General features: G+C 41.2%; 1 protein-coding gene across 13 annotated transcripts in view; it reads right to left on the bottom strand.

The window, feature by feature from the left end:
* The window catches only part of LOC103717076 (uncharacterized), a 55,286-nt gene extending 31,000 nt beyond the window's left edge, over nucleotides 1-24,286 (bottom strand). For 3 of the 13 annotated variants that reach the window (XM_088717802.2, XM_088717804.2, XM_088717805.2), the window contains exons 1-10: nucleotides 22,141-22,523; nucleotides 21,856-22,047; nucleotides 21,644-21,777; nucleotides 20,876-20,969; nucleotides 20,624-20,756; nucleotides 20,465-20,528; nucleotides 19,678-20,374; nucleotides 18,091-18,420; nucleotides 12,622-17,367; nucleotides 12,434-12,506 (exon numbers count right to left, since the gene is read on the bottom strand). In XM_088717802.2, the coding sequence (XP_088573928.2) occupies nucleotides 12,434-12,506; nucleotides 12,622-17,367; nucleotides 18,091-18,420; nucleotides 19,678-20,374; nucleotides 20,465-20,528; nucleotides 20,624-20,756; nucleotides 20,876-20,969; nucleotides 21,644-21,777; nucleotides 21,856-22,047; nucleotides 22,141-22,347 (6,670 nt within the window). In that variant the 5' untranslated portion in view covers nucleotides 22,348-22,523. Of the gene's footprint in view, nucleotides 1-4,437; nucleotides 7,207-7,292; nucleotides 7,492-7,819; nucleotides 9,325-12,433; nucleotides 12,507-12,621; nucleotides 17,368-18,090; nucleotides 18,421-19,677; nucleotides 20,375-20,464; nucleotides 20,529-20,623; nucleotides 20,970-21,643; nucleotides 21,778-21,855; nucleotides 22,048-22,140; nucleotides 22,525-22,738 lie in introns of those variants that run through there. The other 10 variants (XM_088717801.2, XM_088717803.2, XR_015976143.2 and 7 more) reach the window with 9 other exon arrangements.
* Nucleotides 24,287-24,552: the final 266 nt, after the last annotated feature.

Raw genomic sequence — 24,552 nt, 5'->3', positions numbered from 1 at the left:
GAGGGAATATCTAATTAAATATTACAAGTTAATTTGATACATCATTACTGAGTTCGTCACTCTCGGTACATTAAAAGAATGAGATCAAGATGTATTTCAATGATTAATAATGAGATAAAATTTGCGATAGAAAAGAGATAGTGAATTCTAAATTCTAATTCGGCAAAGTTTCAAGTGAAACGTACTCTTAAGGGGACAATAGTAATTTTCATTGTTAAAGAGTATGTAGCAATACCATGGCATACATTCAAAATTGCTTGAAGTATATTTCATTGATTATACGGATGAATCTAACCTTAAGTTGCAGCAAAGTGTGGAATGAGTCGACCCCAAGATTGATGGAGTCGACCCCGGCACATCATGGAACCATCTGGCACACTTCTGCAAAAATGGCACGGATGAACAGTAGTTGAGTTGACCCCAAGCTTGCTTGAGTCAACCCCATCTTCAAGCCTCAAGAAAACAAGTCTCTGGAATCTCTGAGAGGGTCGACCCCAACGTAACTTGAGTCGACCCCACCTTGAGTCGACCCCAACTAAACATGAGTCGACCCCAAGGCTATGTCATTCAAAACTGGGTCTCTGGAATCCCTGAGAGAGTCGACCCCAATGGAACTTGAGTCGACCCCACTGAACCTTGAGTCGACCCCAGTGAAAAACGGCTGAAATATAAGGTTCTGTGTTTCCTGAGAGGGCCGACCCCAATGTAGCATGAGTCGACCCCAGTGAAAGTTGGGTCGACCCCAGTGAAAGTTGAGTCGACCCCAAGTCTGATGAACAGTGGTTTGAGTCGACCCCAGGAAAGGTTGGGTCGACCCCAGCACGGGCAGAAGCATAACGGCTAGTTCTGCAGAAGTACTTTTTGTCCTCCCAACAGTAAGTAACGGCTAGTTTTTGAAATCTAACCAATGGGGAGTGTCCAATGGATGAGAAAAACTATTTAAAGTGACACTATTCATCAGAGAAAACATCCTTTTGCAAAATATCAAAGCTTACACAAGAAAGACAAGTGCCCTAATTTTCTTCATCCAAGTGCTTCACTCAAAGAATCAAAAGGAAGTGGTAGAGCAGATTCTAAAGAACATCAAGAGCTCCATCAACCCTTGAAGAGTGAAGCAATCTTGACAAAGAAGAGAGATATCTCCTCAAGTGATAACTATATTCTAAACTCTTCTTTGTAGCCTATAATTGTTATATTTGCTCATCTAGGAGTTTCAACTTTCTTCTTTTTAATCACCTTGTAAAGGTTTGTTGGTGAGCCCGTAAAACCAACGGTGAAGGTTTGTTGGTGAGCCCGTAAAACCAATGGTGTAGGTTTGTTAGTGAACCCGTAAAACCAATTGTGAAGGTTCGTTGGTGAGTCCGTAAAACCAACAGATTTTTGGTGATCCCGGAAAACCAAAGTAAAAATTTTTGGATTGTGAGCCCGGAAAACAATCCAACTGTAATCCGCAGGATTATAGTAAATTCCCAATGGGTCACTTGGGGAGTGGACGTAGGTGCTTTGGAGAGCACCGAACCACCATACTTCTTGTGTGTTTACATTGTGTATTGTTTTAACTTCACTCACTCATCAATTGACTAAACTAAGATAGTGCCATAGTGGCTGCGCTGTGGTAATAATGCCACAATGCTATCTGACTCGGTGGAACCAGTCGGTTCGCACCGAGTCAACATCGAACCGGCTGATTTCGATCGGTTCGGGCCGGTTTCGATCGGTTCCGACCGGTTTCGATCGGTTCTGGCCCAAAAAGGACCGATTTTGGCCCGTCCTTTTGAGGTTCCGGCTAGGCCAAAACCGTTTTCTATTAGCGAACCGACCCGATTTACAACCGGATCCGTTCGATACTGGCTGAACCGGGCAGTTCGGCCCGGTTCAGCAGACTCCTTGCTTGAGACCTTGTTTTCTTTATTCTTCCATCTTCAAACATCCAACAACGATGGCCAAGAATTCTAGTTCATCCTCAAGCCACCAGTTGTCATTTTTTCATCACCATTTTCTCTTTCAAGACCTCACCTCAAAGAGGCTACTTAGAATGGGTCAGATGCAATATGATGCAAGGTCTGCCAAGCCGGGCCGAACCGCCCAGTTCGGACAGTACCGAGCCGATTTGATGTGAAACCAAATCCATTCAGCAATCCTATTTGGTTCCGACCAGAACTGCTATTGGACTGATCAGAACCGGTTCTTTATCGACCGAACCAGCCGAAACCAGTCGGCTCGGTGCCGACTAGGTGCGAATCGGCTGGTTCGCACCGAATCAACTTGATGTCGAACTAGGTTGGGTATGGCAATATTGCCACTACCACTTGATGCCTTTTAAAGGCCTTAGGTGGCATTGGAAAGGCCCGAGAAGGCCTTCCCAACGCAATTTGTATGCGGCTCCGTCGCTTCCCCTTTCCAAAAAATCCACAAACACCGATTCCGGCTATAAGGAAGATCCAAGGCTAAATAAGGTGTGCTTCCTCTTCCCTATCTCCTTTCCTTCTTTTTTGAAGAGAGGGCTTGAAAAAATAGCTCAAAAATTTCAAAATGAAAGAAGATTATGCCAAAATTTTCTATTTGGGCTTGATTTTTTATATATTGTAGATCTATGGATGATGTACATGCTGACATAAAAAATTTTAATTTTCAGATTATATATATTTTTAAAAATTAAAAATATATATTTGAATTAAAAAAATAATTTTTTAAAATAAATAATAAAAATTTAATGCAATCATGCGCACAGTGGCCTAGGCCTAAATTTGAAAAAAAATTAAATAACTTTTGATGCATGCGCGAGGGCCTAGAAAAATATATGTAGCATCCATTGTTGCGTTCTACATGAATCTAAGCTAAAATTAATTTTTTCAAATATTAATATTTTAAAATTATTTTTAAATTCGAAAAATAATACAAGATATATAAATAATACCAAAAATTAGAAAAATTAGTAGTATGTGTTCCATAATTTAGAAGTAATTTCTGAGATAGGAGTCATATTTTTGAATTTATGATATTTATACATATTTTTAAATTTAAAAATTATTAAAAATATATAAATAAATAAAAAAATTAGGCTTATGTTTTAGATAATTCCGATATATTGTTTAAGATAAAAAAATTACTTTCATCGTAAATTAATTTTGCTATTTTTAAATAATTCATAAACTAACATTCTTGATAAACCTGCAGGAATGGAGCTATCAAGAAAAAATGACCTAAAGCGTGACATTGGCTAGGATCATAAACAAATGCTCCCAGGCCGACACTATCGGAAGTGCAACTGGTGCAACACAGAATTCAAGAAAGAAGAAATAACCAGGTTGAAGCAACACTTAACTGGTAGTTACTCCGACGTATCTATGTACCGAAAATGCCCAAAGAAAGTTCAACAGTTGATAAAAAAGCACTTCGTTGATTTCAAAGCAACGAAGAAAAAAGTTGCCAAGAAGGCAGAGGTAGACCATCGAGCGGCAGAGCCAACTTCCTATCAATCTACAGAGTCAGAGTAGACATCTGCTCCGGATAACGAGGCACGAATTTAGACTGCCATACAGGCGAGCCTAGATGATCAGGGGCAGCAGGATGAGGTGGACAGATAGGGCTCGAATTGGGCCCTCACACGTGGAGTAGAATTCATAGACGTATCAGATTTTGAGTTGTATACTGGATCCTATTATCCACAGCCAATGACCCATATGGATACAGATATGAATATGGTTTGTCTGAGACATCCTCTAATGGCTACTACCCTACACAGTTTGAAGCATCTCATAGGTCGAATTTTGCTGCCAGCATATTCAGATGGGTCCCTCTATAGCTGTATCAGTAGCCAGAGGACGCCTATCAAAGTCAGAGCTTCAGCGAGAGATCCAAAAGTGCTTATAACCCGACGTGCGTTCCTTATGGGATGAACATATAAGATTACGCCGCTTGGTTAGAGAAGCGGGCTAATGTGCCTTCTAACTATGCTAATAATTTAGATATCTATGAAAGGCATCGCTACTCGATCCAATTTTAGATATCAGTATATATGTTGGACTTTAAATGTATATAATTGATTGTATTATTTTTTAATTTTTATGTCACTACTTGATTTGAGAATATTTTATATTGTTCATTTTATGATTTGTATCATTTTAAAATAATAAGATGCATCAGCTAGGTTAAACCGGAATCATAGAAACATAAAAAAATCAAAAAAATATCAAGAAAACATAAAAAAACATCAAATTAAACTTAAATTCATTGCAAAAATTCAAAAAGAGTAATTGCCAATTAAACCTTTTGAAAACTCCAAAAAAAATGGGTGTGCCGGTCCGTGAACCGGTTCGGTACGATATGGATCCCGGTACTGGTTCGGCTGACCTTAATATAATGTGTATACCACTTTGCCCACCACCAGCACCAAGAGCTTCACCTCCGACTTGTAAGCCTTCGTCTTTATTATGGCATTAAGCTTGGACATCTTTCCTTGGATCATTTGTCGAAAATTCCTAGCATGTCCAAGGATATGATTAATGATTTTAGTCTACGCTGTGATGCTTGTCATCATTCCAAACACATCGGAAATCATTATTCTGAGTAATAATAAAAGCACTTCATGTTTTACCTTAATTCATTGTGATACTTGGGGTGGATATCAAACTCCTTCACATAGTGGGGGCATACTAATTTTTAACAATTGTTGATGATTTTCTTCACTCTTCTTGTTTACTTTAGGAGATACAAATCTGAAGCCTATTGCTTTTCTATTGCTTTTTGTGCTATGGTTCAAATGAAGGTTTTAAATCCCATGGGACAAGGCCAACCCAATTTTTTCTAGGAACGGGATGCGTCGTCATCCCGACCGTCCTGATACTTGAGATAGGAGATGTCACGGGATGCACCAATCAAGATGTTAAGATGATGACCAGACAATCCTATCCCGATACGTGGGATTGTACCCCATCCCGACGTCTTGCAGAATGCCCCGCAAGGATTTGAAACCACAATTCAACCACAATTTCATTATCAAGTCCGACAAATTAGGATTAATAATGGAGCTAAGTTTACTCCTGCTATGCAAACCTTCTTTGCCAAAATGGTATTATTCATCAAAAAACATGCGACAATACCCCACAATAGAATAGCACAGCGGAATGCAAACATCAAAACCTTCTAGAGGTTGCTCATGCACTGTGTTTTCAAATTAATTTACCAATCTCTTTTTAGGATGAATGTATTCTTACTGCTACCTACCGTTAATTTACCAATCTCTTTTTGGGATGAATGTATTCTTACTGCTACCTACCTCATAAATTGCCAAAATGTCGAAAGAACCTACCTCCATCATCCGATTATGCCTCTCTTAAATAAAGAAGTATTTGTACAAGGAAGTTTATATGTACAAGAAAGTTTATGCTATTCTTACTATTCTTGCTGTACAAAACGTGCGCCTACCTCTATTTCCTAATATATAGGAACTATACAATAAATAGCATAATTGACTATCTAAAATAGAGAATCTGGAAGATATTCTAACATGCCTAAAATAGGACTTCTAGAAGATTTGTCATTAAGGCCAGATACTCTTGATGACACCCCCCCTCAAAATGATACTGAAAGATCAATCAGCAGCAATTTGCTAATCAAGAACTAATATCGTTGACAAACAAGGCTTTGGTAAGGACCTCCGCAAGCTGGAGATCAATGAAAACATGCAGAAGTGAAATGTCACGGCTTTCACAAGCCTCCTGAATATAATGGCAGTCAACTTCAATGTGCTTAGTAAGCTCGTGATAAACTGGATTGGTTGCAATCTAAATGGCACTAGTGTTATTTGCATGAAGAGGAGTAGGGCTTAATTGAGCAAAACCAAGCTCAGCAAGAAGTCCGCAAAGCCAAACAATCTCGGCACCAGCAGCAGACATAGCACGGTATTCAGCCTCGGTTGAGGACTTAGAGACCACATCTTGTTTTTTGGCTTTCCAAAAAATCACTGCATTACCAAGAAACATGTACCAGCCAGTGGTAGAACGTCGTGTCCAGGACAACCAGCCCAATCAGCATCACAATAAGCTGTCAAGGTGAGGACTTAGAGACCACATCTTGTTTTTTGGCTTTCCAAAAAATCAGTGCATTACCAAGAAACATGTACCAGCCAGTGGTAGAACGTCGTGTCCAGGACAACCAGCCCAGTCAGCATCACAATAAGCTATCAAGGTGAGGGGAGAACCAGATGGAAAGAATAAGCCTCGAGAGGATGTCCCTTGAAGATATCGAATGATACGACGAATTGCAGCCATGTGAAGATGCCAAGTAGTGAGGAACTGGCTCACTTGCTGAACAGCAAAGGCAATGTCTGGGCATGTAGTAGTCAAATAAACCACGCTGCCAACTAACTTTCGACAGAGAGTAGGATCAGGCAAAAGGTCCCCTTCTTCCTTAGGCAACTTAAGATTGATCTCCATCGGTGTATCCATAGGTGTAGCATCAGCAAAACCAGCAAGAGAAATAAGATCGGTCATGTACTTATGCTGATTCAAGAAAACTCCCGTGGAAGTCCAATGTACTTCCAAACCCAGAAAGTAGGTGAGAGGACCCAAGTCCTTCATATGGAAAGAGGCACTTAAGGACTTCTGAAACTGACCAATCATAGCCGAGTTAGTGCCGGTGATAATGATGTCATCAACATAAACCCGTAAGAATACATTACCCTCCGAAGTAGTATGAAGAAACAAGGAGTCATAGCGGCTCTAAACAAAAGAAAGTTTCCTCAATGTAGACCGAAACTTTTCAAACCATGCTCTAGGGGCTTGGTTCAAGCCATATAAAGATCGTTTCAACCGGCAGAGATGCTCCGGAGAAGAGCTGTGAAGACCAGATGGAAGCCACATATAAACTTCTTTGAGATCACCATGAAGAAATGCATTCTTCACGTCCATCTAGTGGAGCGGCCAAGACTGAGAAGCAGCAATGGCTAAGAGTGTCCGAGCCGTGGTCATCTTGGCAACAGGAGAAAACGTCTCATAATCAATTCCATACTCCTACTTATTACCAAGTGCAACCAGACGTGCCTTATAGCGATCCAAAGATCATCTGGATGCAATTTCACCAAATACACACACTTGCACCCAATAAGCTTCACATTAGGAGGACAAGGCACCACTTCCCATGTCTGATTCTCCTCAAGAGCACATAATTCATCCTGCATAGCCTGCTGCCAACACTCATGCTGCACTGCTTGGTTATAACAGGAAGGAATAGTGGTGGTAGTTATAGTGGAAAGAGAAACATGAAGTATGTCTGTAGATGGAAAACCATACCGATCAGGGGGCTGTGAGGGCCGTGTGGAGCGTCGTGAAGAATCAGGTGCCAGAGTGTGATCGGACAAAGGTGGAGAAGGCGTTGGAGGGACATCAAGAAGAGTGTCTTGTGGGCATCATCGCGCATACATAAAACCAATCTTGAACCAAGCGGAGTCCGAGATCTCATTCTCCGAAGCAGAAAAATCTAGTAAACAGACTATAGACGAAGAAGGGTCAGCATGAGACTGAAAAAAATACTGAGACTCAAAGAAGACCACGTTCCGAGAAATGTGGAGACGCTGCGAAGAGGGATCAAAGCATAGGAATCCCTTCTGAGACATAGCATAACCGAGGAAAGCACATTTGACCAATTGACAGTAAGTTTAGTACGCTCAGGAGGGGGAGGAACAAAACATATACAACCAAACGTATGCAAGTTAGCATATCAGGATGACGACCATAAAGACGGAAATAAGGAGAATCATGCTGTAAAGTAGGGGAAGGAAAGTGATTTATCAAATAAACGGCTGTAGAAAGGGCCTTACCCAAAAAGTGTAACGGAATGGAAGACTCCAAAAATAATGTGCGAACCACATTAAGGAGATGACGATTCTTTTGTTCAGCCACACCATTTTGTTGAGGCGTGTAAGGATAAGACCGCTGCGAACGAATCCCCTTTGGCTGAAGAAAATCATAAAACTCATTTGACATATATTCACCACCAGAATCAGAGCATAATATTCTAATACATGCGGTGAATTGATACAAATAGCAGAAAGGAACAAGACATCGCCGGAGGAATGGTTTTGTATGGCAGAAACAAACGACCCACTTTAGGCCCCTTCACGATCAACATCCCTAACACTCGATCCTGCACAATACAACCAGTAGGTGAAAACTGAAAAGTGAACATCATAATTGTTTTCCACCAATTGTCCAACGAAAAGGAGATTAGTGGATAACTCAGAAGAAACAAAAACATTATCCAAGGTAGGGTTCAAGTTTCCAACAGCAGTAATGGGCAAAGCACTCCCATTAGCTATGTGAATAAGAAGGTTACCATCATACAGTTTGACATGTGTAACGATAGTTGGCGAAGATGTCATGTGGTTTGAAGTAGCAGAATCAAAGTACCAAGGTTTGCGATTACCTAAGATGCCTAAGGCAAAGAAAGCAGAGATGATCATTTGCTGAATCATCTCGGGAGTTACAGCACCTGTGGAGGCTGGAGTGGACGAGGATGAGGCATCAACAGTGAGCACGGGAGGGGCAGCAGACACAACAGCATGGTATGCCCCTTGCTGGCGATTCTGAGGTTGAATAGAACATGCAATGATGATATGCCCATTCTTTTTGCAATAATTACAGAACTTCTTTGTACAATCTCGTGCAATATACCCATACTCCTTGCAACTATAGCACTGAAATGATCGCATGTCACGGCCTTTACTCTTTCCTTGCACATCATAAGCAACATTCAGAGGCCCACTTGAGGAAGCTTGCTGCTCCATGGTTACCTGAGTCCTTATGTGTTGCTCCTCTCTTAGAAGCTCACCTAAACAGATGTCCAACGAAGGTGGAGGATCACGATTCATAAGATTAGAGCGTGTAACCTTATACTCAGGCCGCAACTTCATGAAAAATTGATCCCTCTTGCTGGTCTCATGGATTTCTTGAATTACAGCAGGGAATTCAGATGGCACCTTGCTATATATGAGAGTAGAATATTTAGTCCAAAGATTCAGAAAAACAAAGTAGTATTCTGAATGCACCGACTTTCTTATGAATAACCAGCAAGCTCAAACTCCAATTGAAAACATCGAGCAGAATTGTCTTGATGGTAAACCTTATTCAGATAGTCCCACATACCCTTAGCCATTTTGTAGGGATGCAGACTAAGAATAATGTGGGGCTCCATAGAGCCAATGATCCAAGACATAACTCTTGCATCTTTTGTTTTCCATGACGTCTTGTCAGCAACACTTCCGTCACACTTTGTGGAACCATCAATGTGTCCCCATAACTCCTTGCCTTTGACCAAGATTTCAAACTGAAACTTCCAAATGAAGTAGTTTTTGCCCGTGAACCGAATACAGAATGATTCTCCTCTCTCAGATATAATAACAGTCAGAGACAACAAGAATAATAAAAAAACTACTGTAAGATGTGTAAGAAACTTGTAAGAATACCAGCACACCGGGTCAACCGATTTCACACAGAACAGCTAGCTAATCGCAACAAGAACTTCAAGAAACTAGTGCACAAAACACCTCAGCACAAGAATTCTAAGAAACTGCTGCACAAAGCAACTCCACAGAATCACACACAAGAAAATCAGACGCCACGCCCAGAAGGATCGCACAGACCCCCACAGAGCCCACGCACAAAATAATGCCAGGAAACTGCCGCACAAGAGAACTCCAAAAAAAATAGACCAAGAATCTCCAAGAACTCCAAGACCGAGACAATCACAATAAGAGAGAAATTTCCAAGATAGCTCTGATACCATGCCAAAATGTCAAAAGAACCTGCCTCCATTATGCGATTATACCTCTCTTAAATAGAGAAGTATCTGTACAAGAAAGTTTATCTGTACAAGAAAGTTTACGCTATTCTTGCTATTATAGCTGTACAAAACGTGCCCCTACCTCTATTTCCTAATATATAGGATCTATACAATAAATTGCATAATTGACTATCTAAAATAGAGGATTTGGGAGATATTCTAACATGCCTAAAATAGGACTTTTAGAAGATTTGTCATTAAGGCCAGATACTCTTGATGACATAAATTGCCTTCCCGCACCCATTCTTTCAGATGTCCTTCTATCCAAACCACAAAACTATGACTTACTACATGTGCTTGGTTGATTGTGTTACGCTCATAACCATAGATTGCCCAAAAGTAACTTTGCTCCTCATGCTGCTCATTGCATTTTTGTTGGATATCCCTAAGGGAAGCGAGGTTACTGAATGTAAGATCTTCATACCAAAATGACTTTTACTTCTAGAGATGTCATATCCTATGAGCATGAGTTCCCATTTCAAACAAATGATCCAAGTGCCTCCCAAGCACCCATGTTGCCCGCAGAGGCTGCACCATATAGAAGTGCCCAAAGCAATTGCAAGAAGCACAACAGCCACCCCTAAGTCACCTCAAAATATTGCTTTAGAACCTACTTCCGCAAATTCTCACCATCATTACCATATCAGTCCCCGCACCCAACATGACACCATAAGCAATCAATGTCCCTACACACCAACCACCTAAAATAGCACCAAGGTGATCTATTACAACCATGCTAGAGCTTCATACCTCAACGACTATGTATGCTCAACTCTTACTAGTGCTACAATTGCCATCTCATCACTCCATGATTCTTCCCCAAGTAACTCCAACCCCATTTTTAATCATGTCTCTCATCAGAAAATTTTCCCCTTCGCATTTTGAATTCCTTTCGCCATCTATTCAGGTGATGAGCCATCTTCTTTTGCCCAAGCAATCAAAGATCCCAATTGGTGAGAGGCCATGGCACAAGAAGTTGCAGATTTAGAGAAGAATAACACCTAGATCTTGGAGAAACTCCCCCATAGAAAGAAGCCTATTGGTAGCAAATAGGTCTATAAAATTAAATACAAGGCCTTAGCTGAGCTCTACAAGGCTCGACTAGTAGCAATAAAATATACTTTATAACAACCCGAATATCACCTAAAAAGGCTAGATGGAAGGTATTAGTTGGGCTCCTTAGTCCTATATAAGTACGCAAGATCTCCCTGGCGAATAACCGACGTGGGACTAAACACATGCCTGCACGAGTTCTCACATACTCCCCCTTGTTTAAGCCCTGGCATCCTCGCTAGGGTCCAAGTCCATTCAAATTCAATCACAAACACCACGATCAGCTCGTGGCCAACTCAAATAGGCCAGTGCTAAAGTATCTCCGAGTCTACATAGGTCATGGACCGGGTCTACTATGATATCATTTGTAACAACCTAGGACCTCACCCAAAAAGGTTAGCCGAAAAATATTATTTGGATTCCCTAGTCCTATATAAGTACCAAATATCTCTCTAGCGAATAAAATAGAAGGCATCAACTGCAATAAGACATCCTTCGGTGCTTGTTGATTCTGTTCGAGGTTGGTTTTTGCACCATACACAATGCATTCCTTCATGGGGATCTTCATAAAGAGGTATATATGATCTTGCCACCAGGTTTTTCATGAAGGAGGGAGACACAAGTTTGTCGGCACCATAAATTTTATACCGTCTAAAATAGGCATCTTGCAACTAGTTCGATAAATGTATTACTCTTAAGCAGATTAGGTTTCAACAATTTGCTGCTGATTATTCATTATTTATTGTTGTATAAGGGAAGTGATTTACTGCTCTCTTGGTGTATTTTGATGATATGATCATAACCGGGGATTACCCTTCTTGTATTGCTTCTCGCAAGCTACATCTTGATGAATTCTTTCATATCAAAGACCTTGGCACTCTCAAATATACATGACTAGAAATGGATACTCTATTAGGAGGAGATCCAGCCTAGTCGGCATCTGAGCATTCCCAAACTACAAAATGTCCTCAAGCACCTTACAGAATCTTGCATCCTGGTTCCCCCTTAAGATACTGTCGAATCCAATATACTCTTACTTGGTACATGCTCCTTTGAAACTATGTCAACTTATTGCTAACTGATTCTCATACTATCATGATAATGTCACCCCTGATTCCATATGCTACAAAGAGGTCACAAGTATGTTGAAAAAATGTGTAATGCCAGTAATCTGTTGGTGCATTATGGATCTTCAAAACATGTTTTATCCTAAATGCTTAGAAAACCTATAGGATTGTGGTTGTTTGATTTACCAATATGATTGTTCTAAAATTCATCCATCTAGTCAGAACTTAGAAATTAGATAAAAGAGAAAGATACATGACATCCCATAAAGTTGCTTGAGCTTCCATCCTTGAACGAACTCCAAGAATGAACAAACCCCTTTTTAGTTATAGTGGAATTCTTATGAGAGTCATGTTAGATTCATTGTTGACAAGATTGTAATCCCACTAGTGCCAAGTATTAGATGTCATAAAAGTGGAAAATAATATTAATTATAAGAAAAATAATAATTAAAATCAAGTAGGAATGAACTTACCAAATTCCTTCTTGAGCTTTGTTTTATGCTCTGATGTCAGATAGAAAGCTTGGTCATGGATCGGATGAACCAGCTAATGATAAAAGTGCAGTTCAATTACCACACAAAAAAAAGCACAATTAATAGTAACATGAAACAACAGATAAAATGCTAAAACACAATCTTGCTGACATAGGATTAATCCTAACCTGCTCTACTGGAGAACAGTGGAGACCTCTCAGCTCTGCAGAGTGCCTCTTGAGATACTCCTGCAACTTCATAACATCTTCTCTCCGAAAAACATCCCATACAGCAGCACCTTCTGACTGTTCTGGTTGCCTATTGTCACCGGAGTTAGTTGGCTTTCCATCCGACTTCCTCTTGCTGCCTCCTGCATATGTCTTCTCTACACCATACTCAAAATTTCCAGGCATGTTAAAGCAACCATTTTGTGGAAGATGAGACTCACCAGCACTTCCATTTTGGTTAACATGAAGGGATTCATTAGTTACAGAACCAATACTTAATAAACTAGGACCAGCAACATCTTGTGCTTTATCTCCACCAACATCCCCATTTGATTCAATTCCAAGAGGAACAAAATCAGGTTTACCCCTCAATCTACCACCGGAAAGCTTTGATTTTTTTCTACTCTTTTTCTTCTGGCTTCCAATTATCTTTTTCCCTACACGTATACCAGAACATTCAGGACTACCACTGCACTCATGAGTTTGTTTTTCAGGGCCCTCTTTCAGTGAGAAACCAGAAATACCAGTTCCCTGAATGTGCCTCTCAAAATCAATCAATTCATTAGCCACAGTTCTAGTGCCAGTTATACAAAAATCAGATTTCTCTTGTGGAATCTTCCCATCCAGCAGCTTTACAGTTTCAGTAGAATAAAGATCAGGTTTTCTCTTCATTATGATGCCCAAGCCAGCAAGATACCTTCCCTGCCTTTTCTTCCTGCCTCCACTTCTCTTCCTTTTGATGGGAACTGCAGCATCTTCAGGAATATAAGACAAAATGGTCTGTTTCCCCACATTATCTTCAAAATTTCTTTCTGGCACATGTCGTGTGAAGTCAGATCCAAACCCTTGCTTTGCAACTTCAACAGTAACATCAATTAAAGCTCTGCCACAACGAAGGCTTGCATCATTTCCTTCTTGTTCTTCATTTCTATCAACTTCTCTCAAGCTTTCAGCTTCAATAGGAAAAGAATTAGGTTTTCTCTTCATTTTGGTTCCCAGACCTGCAGGATTTCTTCCCTGTTCTTCTTTCCAACATCTACTTCTTTTTCTTTTGGAATGCATTACAGTATCTTCAGGAATATCACTACAGAGAACAATTTTTTTGTCAACATTGACACCAAAATTTCCTTCAGACACCATTCTGAAGTAGTTAGCTTCAACCCTTTGCTTGGCAACCTCAACAGTGCCACCAGCAAGAGCTCTGGCACTAGAAAGGCTTGAATCATTCATTGCTTGTTTTTCACTTCTATCAATTTCTTCCATGCTTAAAGTTTCATTATGAAAAGAATCAACTATTCTGTTCATCTTAAGTCCTAAATCAGCAGGGTTTCTTCTCCGCATTTTCTGTCTAGCTCTTTTGCCCATCCTTTTTACATGCATTACAGCATCTCCAGGTATATTGCTGCAGGGAATAATTTGCTTCCCCACATTAACTCTAAATTCTCCTTCAGGTGTGAATCCAATAAAGCCAGCTCCAAACATTTGGTTTGCAACCTCAACGACATCATCAGTTAGAGCTCTGCCACTAGCAAGGCTTGAATCATTTGTTTCTTGTTCCTCATCCAGGTCAACTTCTCCAACACTTTTAGGTTGGTCAGGATAGTGATCAGCTTCTTCATTGTTCTGCCGCTCCCTCATAACACCATCATCTCCAAGATTTCCATCTTGCATCAGTCCAGTGAAGTCAGGACCTGCCCCTTGCATTGCAAACTCAATAGTGTCATCAATTATGGCTCTTCCACTAGCAATCTCAACAGTATCATCAGTTAAACCACTCCTACTAGCAATGCTTGAATCATTTGCTTCTAGTCCCACATTCCAGTCAACCTCTCCAACACTTTTAGGTTTTCCAGGATAGTGATCAGCTTTTTCATTGTTCCGCAACTCCCTCACAACATCATCTCCAAAAAAATCTCCTTCTGGCATGCGTCCAGTGAAGTCAGGCCCTATCCTTCGCATTGCACATTCAATAGTATCATCTGTTACGTCTCTTCCCCTAGCAATCTCAACAGTATCATCGGTTGGAGCTCTGCCACTAGCAAGGCTTGAATCAATTACTTCTTGTCCTTCCCTCCAATCTCCAATGTTTTTTGGCTTGTCAAGAAACTGATCAGCTTCTTCTTTGTTCTGCAATTCCCTTGCGACACCATTTCCAAAATTTCCTTCTGGTGTGAGTCCAGTGATGTCAGGTCCTACCCTTTGCATTGTAACCTCCACAACATCATCAGTTACTTCTCTGCTCCTAAAAACCTCAACAGTATCATCAGTTAGAACTCTACAACTGGCAAAACCTGATCCATTTGTTTCGTTTTCTTCCTTTTGGTCAAATTCTACCATGCTTTTACATTTGTCAGGATAGTGATAAGCTTCTTCATTGTTCTGCAATTCCTGCAGAACACCATCATCTCCAAATTTTCCTTCCGATGTGACTCCAACGAAGTCAGACCCTGCACCTTGCGTTGCAACCAAAACAGTATCATCAGCTACAACTGTGCCTCTATCAAGGCTTGAATCATTTGCTTCTTGTTCTTCATTCTGGTCGACTTCTCCAATTCTTTTATACTTGTCAGGAAAATGATCAGCTTCTTCATTGTTATGCAGTCCCCTTAGATCACCATCATGCACCACCTTGCCCAACTTCTTAATGAATCCAGGAGGATTTCCCATTACCTTTCTAGGTTGGAGGAACTTCTTTTTGTCCATAAATTTTCCCTCTATATCCTTGATTACTACAAAATGTGCCTCGCCATCTTCAGTTTTTATTCCAGGCAAAACAGTACAAGCACCATCACATAAATCCATCCCTGAACAATAAGATTCTCCATCCCTTTCAGTTTTGACCACAGATAAGCACATATTTGAGTTACCCTGCTCTTTTGAGTGACCAACTTCATCAGCTCTTTTAGCATTATTATCAGTGTTCCCATTGGATCCTTCTTTCTGAACTTCATGCCCACTATCAGCAACTCCAGTTTCTTTAGTGGCACCCTGTTGTATGAGAAACTCACCAGTGCAACAAGTTTCCACATTTCTTTCAGTTTCAACAGATATCTGCACTTTCCTATTGCTATTCTCTTTGGCAAGGCCAACCTCTCCAATTTCACCTCTCATAAGAGTATCAGCACTTATTACAGAATTATTTTTATAAAATCCAGTCATAACAGTCTCTTGATGATACTCAGTTTTGATAGAAACACTGTCAGCTATGCATGGTTTGTGCAATTTACTAGAAACAGCACCATTTATCACCTTGCCCAACTTCTTAGTAAATCCTGGAGGTCTTCCCGTATATCCTCCTTGACTAATTTTCTTTTTCTCTTCAAATTTTCCTTTGCTATTCTCAACTCTGACATCTGATGTTCCATTGTTATCAGCTGTTATGCAAGATAAACCAGCCCTTCCATTTTGATCAATTCCCAAACAACAAAGTTTTCCATTATTTTCAGTTCCTTTGACACGTAAATGCATGTCTCCATCATTATTTTGCTCTTCAACTGTACTAATTTCCCTGTCTCTTTCATTACTCTTATCCTTGATGTAAGTATACAAACCAGATCCTGAGTTATGTACTCCAGATACAGCATTTTCTACATCTATTTTTGTCAACATAGACACCGAAGACCCATCTGTCCAGCATAGTTCTTCATTTCTTTCAGAGTCTACAACGAATAAATGAACATCTCCACTGTGCTCTATGGTCTCCCCAACTATGTCACCTGTTTCTGAAGTTATATCAATATCCTGATTACATCTCTCCTTACAAGCTTCATTCCTAGTACTTACCATATCCGACACATTCCACTGAACTGTTTTCTCCACAAAGCAGTCAGATATTAAAAGTTCATTAGATGAGGCACGAGCCTGATTATCATCAAACACTGATGTGGATTTCACAGTAGATGGGCCCTTTGTATGAATTCCATCAACATCAAAATCACCATGAGCAACATAGCCATGCATCCTTTCTTCTTGACTAAGACCCATCTTATCTTGTTCTTCTCTGTTAGCCATTAGCTGGTTGCTCACATTACAAGATGTGCTTCGCCCATCTTCTTCACAAATTACACAATCAACCTGAGTTTGCACCTGAAAAGCAGCCATCAATGATAATGGATTGTCTGCAGATGATTCAGTATGGATTTCATGAGCAATATTCTGATAATCTTGGGTCTTGCATGTTTTTTCTATATCTTCATTCTGAGACAACTGTCTGTCATTGAAATTACAGAAGTTATTTTCTTGTTCTTTTTCATTGACCAGTTCATCAAGATTTGCATAATCTCTAGTTCCATCAGCAGAGAAAAATTTAACACCTATATTCTGCTTGTAAGGACCACCATGCTCACCTGCTTCAACATTGAAATTGGAAACATAACTATTTAGATATTTTTGGTCTCTGGTTGTCAATTCTAATTTTCCCAGACTACAACCATTATAAGTAGGGACTGCATTTCCTGTTTGCTCATCAAGGATATCCTCAGGAGAAAAAGGTTTAAATGACAATACATTCCCATCATTTGTGTTATTTAAGTCAATGTTGTCCAGTACTGTGTAATTACTTGCAGGTGGTGCTGAGTATTTTTCATCCATTTTCAGATTGGTACTGATATCTTCTTTGTTATCTTGATATCCATGCCTCTTTTTCAACTCCTTTGAGTTCCAATCAAAAAAAAGGTTTACTTCTGTCATATGAGTCAAAACATTCACCTGAAATTTAAATAAATAAATAAATAGGATATCATATGAAACACAATTTCTCATTCAAATCAAGTAAAAGCTAAAAAGCACTTATGATGTCATTCATGAATTAGTCTATGCTAGTGAAACTAGTTGTCATATATGGTAAAGAAACCATTATTATTGGAACTTGGTAAATAAAACATATAGACATCTTTAACTACCATATATTAGTAAAAAAATGAGCTTAAGAACTAGAATCCAACAAAACATCATCATATGGTAACTCGTAGAAAAGAATGAAATGCCATAGCCATGTCCCTTTTTTATTGATAATTGGAAAAGATATCGAACAGCAAAGGAAAGGTATATAAGAAGAGAGTGACCATATCTTCAGCCAAAAGCTCATCATATTTTTCTGAATTCTCAGGCCTGTCAAACATGTGCTGGTCTTATCTCATAGAGAAACTCTCTAGAATGACTGGTATTTCATTTATTTCCATTTCTTTATAATGGTTCAACTAAATGTTTAGCCCTCACAGGCAAGAACTATCAGAAGATACAAAATCACAAGATAGAATAAAGATGAGGACAATAAAACAAAGCAGTACCCAAAAGTGGCTTAAAAAAATTAGGTCACTCATGTAATTATAACCATCAATGAAGTTGCAAATGTTTCAGTATTTCTATAAGAGATTTAACAGCTCGGCGAACACAACACAAAATCCCAATGAGATCTCTTATCAGACATACTGTATCAGTCTGATCAAAGTGAAGCAGGGTCACCGAATCTCCCCTGCCTATTTCTTTGTTAAGTCCATAAGCAACATGCAACCTTGGTCCCAAATCTGGTTTCCTAACATTTTCAGGCAACTTCAATGCAAGATTAAGAAATCCAGTTCTTGGATTTGTGTATTCCTGATAAGGCAAAGAACCAATTAATTCATTGCAGTGGCAGTATAAGCGCTCTCCAAAATAACTAGCTGGGGGCCAATCCTTAAGTTTGAGCATCTTTGGCCGTCGGCTTTTTTCAATCCATCCTTTGGTGTATCCTCTGAAAAACCGGTAGATATGCATCCCAACCTACAAATTGGCATAATTCATGACAATTAGAACCACATTTTTCAGTTTCATAAGAAAAGAATAAGGTATAAGTAATTGACCATGAGTTTCTAGGAAGATCCATATGAAATCCAAACTATAGATAACAAAGAAGAAGAATGAAAATAAGAAGAACTGCAACTAACAAGTATACAAAAATTTATATTTAACAATATTAAATTTCAGTTGTGCCCCTGTCCGTAGGTGTTGATTCATAGAATGAGAACAGAAGAATTGCATAACCATTTGACCAAAGTACAGTTGGCAAAGCGGTTAGCATACCAAAAACGAGAAAAAGACAAAAGAAGAGAAAAAAGAGGAGTGAAATTCATGTGGAAATGTCACAGTGTCCATGTAAACCATATTGCAAAACAGGATAAAAAGCATTGTCACTCTTTTTCAGCCTGTGATATAATGCACTATGAGCCAGCAAATAATTGCTTTGGTGCCCAATCCCAGTTTTTATTTCTAAGTAAGGGTTCAAAGAAGAAAAAGACACTGAAGCCATAGTCAGTTACGTAAACTATCTGCTACTATACTGTTTTTAGTTTTTTTAACTAGATCAAATTATTTTTGTCCCATTAGATCTTTCTACTTGCATCATAAAACAGAGGACATCAAATTACTTGCCAAAAACTAATGAATGAATGCATGAAGTCATGAACCACATTAGGAATCGGAAGATTTTGAGTACAAAAAGGCTTTCCTGAATTTTTTCCAACATTCGGTTGGAAGCCAATCTACACATCCCTTACAAATTATTTTCACCCAAATTTATTAGAACAGTAATTTTGTATCAAAGAAAAAGGAATTATATAAATAAATCATGATTAGCTATATGTTATATGCTAATTTCCTCATAATACCTAGTGCAAGATAAGAGGTATTTCAGATTGTAGTTAGTTAATATTAACATTACATTAACAAAATCAATAGAGCATAAAAGATCATTCACTTAGATGGCAAGATTATGCTTTCTCTTAGCTACCTATCAATTTACAAGTAGCGGCATGACATATTAAATGCATATGCACACCTTTCACTTTATAGCTGCGTATTGAATTTATTAAGTTATAGAAACATGTAACAAATAGTAACACTAATTGTGAGCTCAAAATTAAGAAAAAATGTTGGTTCTTATTAGATAAGCAAGAATTTAAGGATTTGAATATATAATTTTAAATGACAATACATAACTATTGCAGAGAGAATTTGATGCAAAAAAGTGATGAAACTAACATGGGACCAGTTCAAACAATTGATTGCCTTCACTTCAAAAAGATCTGATTCCTCCTTGATCTTAGACCTCTCACGCAATGCACGCAATATAACTTCTGGCTCCCAGCTCAAGCCCAAGGTGAAATTAAGCACATTGCGGATGATCACTGGCTGACCTTTAAACCAGTGCTGCTGAAAGTGCTCTAGCTCATCCTGCTCAATCTCTTCCGCATTAGGACAGTATATGAAGTTATCATCAGACTCCTCTCGACAAGCCGCTTTTCTTAATTTTTCCCTTTCATAATCTACCCGATTAGATGGATTGAAACAGAAGCAACGGGCAGACATATCAGGAAGTTTTACAAAGTTAAATGTTTGAAGAAGTGCTTCAGCTTTTTCTTCTAATTCAGAAAGCCAGTTTTCAGAAAATATATGCTTCAGATCCAAAAGAGAACTACCACAGCCACCTAGTTCCTTCGAGGGACAGGTCAGGCTGCCATTGCTGTTGGCTCTCCATTCTGTCAACGGCCTCGGTTTGTCTGCAGAAAGTCCTGCATGCACATAACCCTTCCCTATGGCTTTATATTGTAAAGATTTCATCCTTTCACCTCCAGGTAGGTGGAGATCACGAAGCTCTTGGCAACAACTCAGGCAAAGGGCATAAGAACAGGCATTGCAGCTTCTGTGAAGGTCAACAATAGAGGCTCCACAGTTTTTGCTGCCCCAAACCCATTACAGAGATCACTATTCACAGAATAAGCATAGGTTCATAATAAACAATTATTTTATCTAGAGGAAAGTGATCTACCAGTAGATGCCTTCGCTCGCAGAAAAACAAGCTTGTTTTAACTTTATTTCACTTGACAGAAGCCCTAGATTGGAGAAACATGTATCAGATATCAATATTATTTTTCATGGAAAAATGCAACAGTAAATAACTTAAGATACAGCATGATACAGGCCATACCTTGAATCTTAGCCTCAATTTCCTTCTCCGTCATTTGTTCTCGGCATAGTTCTTTCAACAATGGAACTAGGACATGTATCATATAACAAGAATACCTTATTTTGTCAGTTATCTTAATATTCACTCCTGAAGGCTGAAAAGGAAATGGCAGAAGCAAGTTGTAAGATAAATTCTTAAAGTAGAGTTTCAAATGCTGACACCAATAAAGAATAAATTGATTAAGAATGCAAAACACTGAAAGCCGACGCTTGCATTTTCCTTCCTGCGCAAACATGACTTGCAATTGCAATTCCTTCTACAGGATGGACAAGCTTTTGCACATACAGCTTCTGGTAACTTAGGGTACCTGAATTTTGAAAATATGCAAAATAAACAATGAATACAAGTGCTCAAAGAAATGGATGAAGCTCCACAACCAATATTAGAATAAGAAAAATTCACAATACATGTCAATGGATATGAAAATGCTTGAAATAACATCCGAGGTAGCACTAAACAGGAATCCTTGGTGTATCATGATCCATAAGCAGACTCCCAAATAGTTGGCACAAGGCTTGATGGTTATGGTACTGGTTGCTAGGAAATCAATCTTTTAATCCATTTCAGAATCTCCTATAATAGCCAGGGCTCACAATTCCTTTTAAAAGTTTCACCAAAAAGGGGAAGAAAGAGCTTGTACACTGTTCAAAGCTCTTATGGAAGTCCATAAGGATCCAGATGAAACAACTAGAGATCAGTCAGCAAAACTTTGCCATGCATTTCTAAATTAAACAAAATGGAAGAACAGAAACATATTTACAGTCAAAACATCGATGTGAAGTCATTTTTTACAAGTTAAGTCGCACCCAAGTTCAGCAATTTGTGACAAGCCAATAACAAATTCAAAGCAACAATACAGATGTAAACAATAAGCTAACCAAGAAACATGAGGCAAATTATGACACTAATGCAATGATTTACAGCTCAAGTCAGGTAAGATATAGCTACTAAAGCAGTGATAAGAGATACAAATACCCTCACCATCGCTTGAGGCATTGAATGCAGTATTTCTTTCTTTTGCACGTCAAGCACTCCACAACTCTTCCTTTATTATTCTTATGACATTGATGACAAGTAAGGGAGGTCACATTCTTCCCTGGCTTTGGCCGACCAGCCTAATGCGATTACCAAAATTTAAAATAAAACCAAATAAAGAAAAAGGAAAGCCAAGCTGAAACAGAATAACTACACACCGAAGCCATCTTTCCAAGACCAACCCCCTTTCCGGAACCACTTGAAAGTGCAGCAGCAACAGGAGAGGAGATTCTCTCTAAACCCTCTTTCCTCAACTTCAACTTTTTCCTTCTCCTACTCAACTTCTCCAAAGCCTCCCTTTTACATTCGCCCAACAGGTCCAAAATCCTTTCTTTCCCTTCCTCATTGCTCTAGCAAAATAAAAACCAGCATATGCTCAAAAGAATGAACCTCAAAAAGAAAAAAAGAAAAAGAAATTGAAACCTCACCAAGATCACCCTAACCTTGGCAACGGAAACCCTAAATCTAGCCTTTCTTGATCCCAGAGAAACCCTAGCCATCTGGGACCTCACCAGATTCTGCCGGTCATGCAATGAACAGAGGCTCCTCCCGTCGATCCGCCGGTTCATGCACCTCCACGACCTGCCGTCGCTCCTGCCGCACCGGAGCTCCTCCGACAGGGTCGCTGCCAGCGCCGCCCCTCCCTCCATCGCCTAAGAGCCCTTCTTCGCCTCACTCTTCGGTTCCCGCTTCCCTTCAAGAAGAAGAGCAACAAAGGTGGAATTAGGGTTTGCTAAGGGTTTGGTCCTTCTCGGTGCGGAGTGATGGTGAAGGGTACGAAGAGTCTCGACGTCTGGAAACGGCCGTCAGCGCGGACGCCCCGGGGGGAGGGAGGGAGGGGGGGGTGGGGAGGGGGGGTTGGGGGGGGTGGGGGTGGGGAGGGGGGTTTGGGCGGGCGTGGATTAAGAAGGGGAGGTAAGAGGTCTTGCCTCGGAAAGCAAGGAAGCTTGGAATAGCGGGAAGTCTTTTTAGCGCGTATATGGCGTCGTTTTGTCCGCTTCGATGGTAATTATTTAAATTTTTACAGAAATATCGATTTACCGTTGCTCCGCTGGCTGATTTACTAAACAATCTGACGGAGAACGCCGGAAACGTACATCACGCCCACTGTTGTGCTCTCTCTCTCTCTCTTCTTCTTCTTTTTTTCTTTTTTTTCTTTTTTTTTTTAATGAAACCCTGTTGCCGGCAAATCCACGGGCTCAAAGCTTTCCAATGTTTACCCGTCTTTGTCAAAGAAACAACTATATAGAGCGCATGATGCGGAGCGCCTGGTGCGCCAATTTTTGTGCTACGGCTGAGGCATTTCCTCAAACGCCTGGTATACGAAAGGATGATCGGAGGAGGGGCCGGAAAGGAAAGGGCGGCTCCCAAGGCCTCGAGCGAAGGTAAGGCCAATGCTGTGCCGCGAGGTTCTAGGTCGGTCCCGTCTTGGGCGGAGATGGCTGGAGGCCGCTCTCGGCAGGTGTTCTGGACAAGTCACAACATCTCGTCGGCGGAGCTCAAGGTACTCCAAGGACACTACACCGGCGTTCTGGAGGTCTCACCGGAGGGTTGGAGGAGGAGAGGAGCAGCTGGAGCTCCTCGGCGGTGATTGTCCGAAGCCTCGCCAGGAAGGTCCCGGCGGAATGGATGGGGAAGGAGTTGAGCTCGAAGGGGGGACTCGGCTACGCGGCCGAGACTTTCCAAATAGCGGAGGATCATGTCGCCGTTCGGTTCAGGAAGGCGGACGATCGGGAGGCGGCGATGGTGAGAGGACCGTGGCTGGTAGCTGGCCAGCCCCTCGTCGTGGAGCGGTGGCTTCGTCCCTAGGGTGAACAGAGTCAACCGGCTGCTGGTTTGGGTCCGGATGCCGGGGTTGCCCATGGAGTTCTGGAGGAAGGGCACGATAATGGAGGTGGCTATAGCGGCAGGTCTTCCGGTTGCAGTGGACCGCTTCACCGGGGAGCACCGGCAGGCGGGTTACGCGAGAGTGAAGGTGGAGGTCGATGCCAGACTACCCCTACGGCCGGGGGTGTTCGTTCGAGGCCTGGATGTCGGATTTTGGCAGGAGTTCGTCTACGAGTGCCTGTCGGTAGTGTGCTTCAAATGTGGTATTATTAGCCATGGCGAGGGTGATTGTTGGCCGGACCTCCCGCCGCCACGGAGGATTGGGAGGACACTAGGACGCAGGGACAACCGACGAGGCATTGGCTTCCGGGGGGGTGGCAAGTGTGTCCTAGGCCCCTAGATCACCACCAACCAGATCCGAGCGACGAAGCAGGCGGCGGCCGGAAGCTCGGGCCCCGGGAAGGGCGAGGTGCCCGGTCGGAAGCCATCCAACCCGATAGCGGAAAGGGCTAAGGAATGCTTGGGGAAGGAGGGGTCGGCCACACTGGCTTCGCCCCCAGATCTGAAAGGGAGGCAGAAGCCGACGAAGGTCGCCCGACAGAAGTCGCCGACTACAGTCGCCATGGAAGAAACAAGGGAAGCAACTGGTGGGGCGGCGAGCGGAGGCGGGCAGCTCAGGGGAGGCGCCAACTTAGGTGAGGCAGTGTGCCTGGTGCAACCGGGTGGCCCATCGGGTGGAGCAGAGGTACGCCGGACCAAGCCCACAGAGATCGGAGTCGCTTGTGCTAAGGCGCGCTGAAGCGGGCCCGGAGCCCTCCGTAAGCGGACCGAGCTCCTAGGCCGGTCGAGCCGGATCTGGGATGAGGCGTACGCAGGCTGGGCCAGGGCAATCAAGGCCAGGCAACTTCGACCGGCCTAGGCCAATGCGGAAAGAGCTCCGAACCTGGGCCTGGGCCGAATAAGGAATTGGGTCGGGCCCCGTCCGGAGCCCACTACGAAAAGACTGAAGTGGATCGGGCTTCTTCTTC

Source organism: Phoenix dactylifera, chromosome 3 (genome assembly GCF_051530095.1).
Source record: "Phoenix dactylifera cultivar Ajwa chromosome 3, Ajwa_hap1_PhDact_Kaust_v1.1, whole genome shotgun sequence".
NCBI classification, from domain to species: Eukaryota; Viridiplantae; Streptophyta; class Magnoliopsida; order Arecales; family Arecaceae; genus Phoenix; species Phoenix dactylifera.
Note: the sequence above shows the minus strand (reverse complement) of the source record. Positions and strands in the feature narration are given on the sequence as shown.